At 38.4% G+C, this 5,855-nt stretch overlaps 1 protein-coding gene across 1 annotated transcript; it reads left to right on the top strand.

Annotated features, from left to right (window-relative positions):
- The first annotated feature begins 958 nt into the window (after positions 1–958).
- Positions 959–4,149, top strand: LOC103405348 (polyol transporter 5). The gene is made up of 3 exons (XM_029102050.2): positions 959–1,352; positions 1,465–1,811; positions 2,623–4,149. Exons 1-3 carry the CDS (start codon positions 1,328–1,330, stop codon positions 3,724–3,726), a joined length of 1,476 nt encoding a protein of 491 aa, XP_028957883.1. The 5' UTR covers positions 959–1,327; the 3' UTR covers positions 3,727–4,149.
- Positions 4,150–5,855: the final 1,706 nt, after the last annotated feature.

Raw genomic sequence — 5,855 nt, 5'->3', positions numbered from 1 at the left:
TCTCAGAGTTTGATCCCCTCCCGTTTCATTTTACGTGCCAACTGCATTATATATAATAATACTTCAGTACTCAATAGTTAATATTTATTTTTTGATTTTCAATGATAGTATACATGCTTTATTCTTTAAAAATAATAAATATGTTATTTAACTTTTCTTGAACTTTAAAACATAAAAATATATTTATTTTATCAGGCCAAATCAAAAGTGAGTGTATAAAGTACTTGCTAATTTTTTTTTACTTGAATAAATGATATTATCTACACTAGGAAGATGAAAGAGTATGCTAAGCCTAAGACTCACAATAAGTTAGCAAATGCGGTTTAAGTTCGTTTTTAGTCAAAATCGAATCTAAAACCTCTCAATCATAAGAAAAAAAAATTATTAAACTATAATATTAAGGGGCAATATTCACTAGCTAATTCCTAAGTAATATTTTTATATGTGCACAAAAAAAAAGAAAAAAAAAAAAAAGGTGAAAAAAATTATTCCAGCTACCAGGACAAAAATAAAATTAAATAAAAATTCGGCTACCCCGATCTTTACCTCAAATCCACACGTTTCTCGAAATAACAAATGGTACCTACTGTCACAAATAGAATGGTCCCACTCTATCATTAAGTAGGGTGCATTTTTCTTGCAGACAAGAATCCTCTCCTGAGCAATTTTCTAGGAATCCTAGGAATCCCGCAATCTTGTCTGTTTATCGTATATCATGTGGTCAGAAATCATTTAAAATTTAAATTTTAAAATTCAAATATGAATAGTACCTAACGAAAACTGACCGCACAATATAAAATGAACGGACAAGATTGCGGGATCCCTAGGGAATTGCTCAGGAGAGGATCCTGGTCCTTTTCTTGCTATTCTGGAACAGTAATAATATTCGTTATCTTATTTATTAATATTAAAAAATATATAAATTTTTACATTTTATGTGTTAACAATCTTGAAATTTATAGGCATTTAACAATGATAAATAAATCACGAGTATCACCACGAGGTTGGTGAAACCGATGTTTGCCTTTGTTGGGTCTATTTAATCCCGTTGCGTCCCTCATCCCACAACCAAACACCGCGCATCCACTACTTTATCTCCTACCTCTTTCTCTTGTCTAACTAAAATCCCTCTCTCTCCTCTCCCTCGCCTTCTCTCTCTAGAAATTGTGATTACCCCCAATCCGCCAAGATTAGAGAGCCTTTGCTAGCCAATCCTCCGGACCGGAGGGCCGAAGATAATGCCCTCCCCGCACCTCCGATCAAAGTTGATCCGCGGAAGAAGCCCAAGAGGAACAAGTATGCGCTCGCTTGTGCTATTCTGGCCTCCATGACTTCAATCCTGATGGGTTATGGTAACTAAATCTGCTTATTCAAACTTTGATCGGCCTAATCAACTTACAATTTTCTGTTTTTTAGTTGTTAAACTCGATTGGCTTTGATAAATTTTGATTGGTATTTTATCAGATATTGGAGTGATGAGCGGAGCTTCAATCTACATCGAAAAGGACCTCAAGGTCACGGACACGCAAATCGAGATCATGATCGGTGTTATTGAAATCTACTCCCTCATTGGGTCCGCCATGGCCGGAAAAACTTCCGACTGGGTCGGCCGCCGCTACACCATAGTCATCTCCGGAGCGATTTTCTTCATCGGAGCGATTCTCATGGGGTTCTCCACCAACTACACCTTCCTCATGTGCGGCCGCTTTGTCGCCGGCATCGGAGTCGGCTACGCCCTCACGATTGCTCCCGTCTACAGCGCCGAGGTCTCTCCGACGTCGTCTCGCGGCTTCCTCACGTCTTTCCCAGAGGTTAGCTAGGCTGCCCCATTTAATATTTGACTTAACTTGCCAATTATGCCCTTTGGAGTGGTTAGAATAATTTTTCCTTTCTTAACGTAAAAGTTTTTTGTTTAGTGTTTGGTGTTTGGTGTTGAATCCTAGATGACCATATGTGCACATGTTTTTATTTTTTATACAATGATATTGAATATTAGAAAAGGTGATTTAGGCTTAGTCATTGAGTCTGTCATTCTTTTTTTTTCTTTTTTTTCTTTTTTTCTTTTTATAAAGCAGTATTATCTATTGGAAATAGATTTGGCTAAATCACACAAGATGGTTTTATTCGTCTTTGATGAAAATCGAACCTAAAATCTCTCACTTACAAATGAAAGAATACTATTAGACTGAAACATTAAATGGTAAATCTGTCATTCATCTTATTCGAACACGAGGCATGTGAGGCATAAATAAAAAGAAGGAAACTATTAGAGAAAACAAAATTTGCAAGCCAAATAATGTGATTGTTGATGATTGAATCATTCTTTATGCGTTAATTAACGTTTTTGTTTTTTATTGGTGACACATTATTTAGTTTGTAAATTTTGTTTAAAATTTTGGTCTCTAGCATTATCACACCAGTGGTTGTGTTAAAATGGTTTAAAGTTTAGAATTTCGGGGTCTCTAACATTACCATCTGTTTGTCTCTCTTCTCACATTCGTTCCCCTGTAAGAGTAGATAAATAGTAAAAAAAATTAAAAGTTTTTGTTATTTGGTCATTGTAGTCTTGAAATTTGTGAAAAGTATATATCAATTAATTTTATTTGCTTGAATTTATAATAGGTGTTTGTGAATATTGGCATATTATTGGGGTATTTATCCAACTATGCCTTCTCCTTTTGCCCTCTTGACTTGGGGTGGAGGCTCATGCTCGGTGTTGGCGCAATTCCCTCAGTTGGTCTTGCCGTCGGTGTCTTGGCAATGCCTGAGTCGCCTCGGTGGCTCGTCATGCAGGGTCGACTCGGCGAAGCCAAGCGAGTCCTGGACAGAACCTCAGACTCCAAAGAAGAGTCCATGCTCAGACTAGCCGACATCAAAGAAGCTGCTGGAATCCCCGAGGAGTGCAATGACGATATCGTTCAGGTCTCTGGTCACAGCCACGGTGAAGGCGTGTGGAAGGAGTTGCTTGTTCATCCGACACCAACCGTTCGTCATATTTTAATTGCAGCCATCGGTTTCCACTTCTTTCAGCAAGCCTCAGGTATAGACGCCCTTGTTTTGTACAGTCCAAGAGTCTTTGCAAAGGCTGGGATCACCAGCACAAACCAATTGCTACTCTGCACTGTGGGAGTTGGACTTTCCAAAACTGTCTTCACCTTAGTCGCGACTTTTTTCCTTGATCGGGTTGGACGGCGTCCACTACTGTTAACGAGTATGGCTGGTATGGTAGGTGCCCTGGTGTGTCTTGGTACAAGCCTTACCATTGTTGATCAACACGAAGGGGTTAGAATGACGTGGGCAGTTATTTTGTGCTTGTGCTGCGTATTAGCCTATGTCGGGTTCTTCTCAAGTGGGATTGGGCCCATTGCCTGGGTGTACAGCTCTGAGATCTTCCCGTTGAGGCTGCGGGCTCAAGGGTGTGGTATGGGAGTGGCCGTGAATAGGTTGATGAGTGGCATCCTCTCAATGACCTTCATTTCGTTGTATAAGGCCATCACAATGGGTGGTACCTTCTTTCTTTATGCGGCCATCGGCACTGTTGGTTGGATCTTCTTTTTTACGATGCTCCCGGAAACACAAGGCAGAACCCTTGAAGATATGGAGGTCTTGTTTGGTAAGTTCCACAAGTGGAGAAAAGCCAATAAACTGCTCGAAAAGAAAAAGCGAGTTGCTCATGGTGATATTGGCACGAGTGATCCGGACAACAGGGCGCACCTCTTAGCTTAGTGAGTGAATTTAAACAAGTACTAGAACTACACAACATCTCTTGAATTAAAACAAATTTATTGTACGCACCCGGTATATTAAGGGTGATTCCGCCCACTGGATCCTAATTTTGGAGGTTCAGTGGTCGTTTACTATCCTAGGAACTGCCTATCCGACGATCGAAAATTGCTCGTCTTAATTTGGTGACAAAGGATTGATGATTTTCGAGCCCGGAAACGAGGACGGAGCTTCTATCCAATGAAGAACACCAACCTAAGATGAAGTTAGGTATGTATTGTACAAGTTTGTTGGTCGGACTGTCGTTTTTTCAGTATTTGCCGTGGCTTTTTATTTGTTGTGGATACATTGGCACCCAACTACCGGAGAATATTGTTTTGGTGTCGATTGTAATAAAACATTTCCTATTGAAAAACTTATTTGTTATTCTCTTATTAAAAAAAAAAAAAAAACGTAATGGAGAAAATGGGAGTATGAAAATCACTTCTTGTAATTTATTGACCCTAACTGGTGATTGTTATCATCTGGAAAGGAGGCCACTCATTAGGATTAACTATAAAATATGTTTTCAGTCATTTTAAAATCACAAATTCCTTTGAAACACACTACGAAAGATTTGAGACTAAAAGATATACCAAAATATTACATTTACACATCAGATGGGAGTCGGAAAAAAAAGTTTTGGGGTGTTTTTAGCATTAGTCTTCTTAAAGATAAATGTTAAATCACAATTTACTACATTATTAAGTGAAGAGAGCATGACACGCAAAACAGTATATTGTCGATTTTTCCTTGAATTTTTGTCTACTACTGATTCTCGTGTATTTTTATTTAGCCAAGTTCCCTTGAACTATTATAATTTATATATGATCGAACACTTTCCTATAATGTCATGTTTACTCATATTACTCGTCCAAATGTCATGTTCTTTTTCTTAAAAAAAAAAAAAAAACAATTGGTGGCAAGTCACAGTTATCCACTTCTTTCGGATCCAAAGAGGCTATAAGAATTTCACCTTATCTGACTCATCAGCTTGAAACATTGAACCCAGAATATCTCACATTACGTCCAAAGGTCATTCATCAGCCATTAATAATTGTGTCAATCAAAAGTCTTTGATACACGCTAGAGAACCCAAACTATAGAGAAGAAAAAACTCCAACTAATTTTCTTCAAAAACGTAATCAATTAAACTCAAAAGTGTTTTGTTTTGAAACTTTTAATCTTTTAAAGTGTAATAACAACAAGGGGTATGCTATCTACAGTCTTTATTAATTTTTGTTTTTTAATCTTTTTCAATTCACTTGATCGATGATCAAAAATTAAAAATATGAATGAAAAGTAATAAAGAATGTGAATATTACACCTTAACAACAATGACAAGCTCAAGGACGCAAGACCAGAAATATAAAATAAAATCAAGTCATATTTTCCCCAAGAAAATCATGGCCAAGTAACGTTTTCTTTGTCTTCATACTAAAATCTGACACGTCAGGGGTGTGATTCATACACCTTTTTAACTTTTCGTAAATCTTTTTAGGGTAAATTACATAGTAACCCCTCAGGTTTGAGGTTTATTACAACCTCATACATCTTTAAAATATTTCACTTTCATACCTCAAGTACTATTTTATTTCAAAATAATACATCCGTTAGATTTTTCATCCATTAATCCGTTAAAAGCTGATGTGGCTGCCACATTTGTGCCACGTCGCTGCCAAATTAATGCCACGTGGCAAAAAAAATAGTTTTTATTACCCAATTGAAAAAAAAAAAAACCTTCAAAACCCAAAACCCCATCCCTGCAACCCCCCAACCCGAGCCTCCTCTTTTCCCTGCAACCCAATCCCACAAATTCCACCTCCCAAAAATCATTCCCTTCACCATCTTCATCCCCACTCCCAATCCCAACACCACCGAACTGCTCACCTTCAACTTCATCTGTCCTTCCTCCTTCACCCTCCTCACAGCCTCCTCCATCCACCCGCCACCAACACCCCCGCCCCGCAAGTTCCAATCTTTAAGGTCCCAAGCCGCCGTTCCAGCATCCGGTTCAACCAATCAAGCCGTTCGAACCGCTGAGAAGGAAGGCACCGGCGGTGGTGGCCCGACGGAGTTGTGTGGATTTTGGA

This window comes from Malus domestica, chromosome 05, assembly GCF_042453785.1.
Source record: "Malus domestica chromosome 05, GDT2T_hap1".
In the NCBI taxonomy this organism is placed as follows: domain Eukaryota; kingdom Viridiplantae; phylum Streptophyta; class Magnoliopsida; order Rosales; family Rosaceae; genus Malus; species Malus domestica.
This window is presented reverse-complemented; position numbering and strand designations above follow the sequence as displayed.

What these genes read in the sequence shown, in the direction of transcription:
- LOC103405348 (XM_029102050.2), top strand. Translation starts at nt 1,328, where the DNA reads ATGACTTCAATCCTGATGGGTTATG. An exon ending in TTCAATCCTGATGGGTTATG is followed by an intron (nt 1,353 to 1,464) that starts GTAACTAAATCT and finishes GTATTTTATCAG; the next exon opens with ATATTGGAGTGATGAGCGGA. An exon ending in TCCTCACGTCTTTCCCAGAG is followed by an intron (nt 1,812 to 2,622) that starts GTTAGCTAGGCT and finishes AATTTATAATAG; the next exon opens with GTGTTTGTGAATATTGGCAT.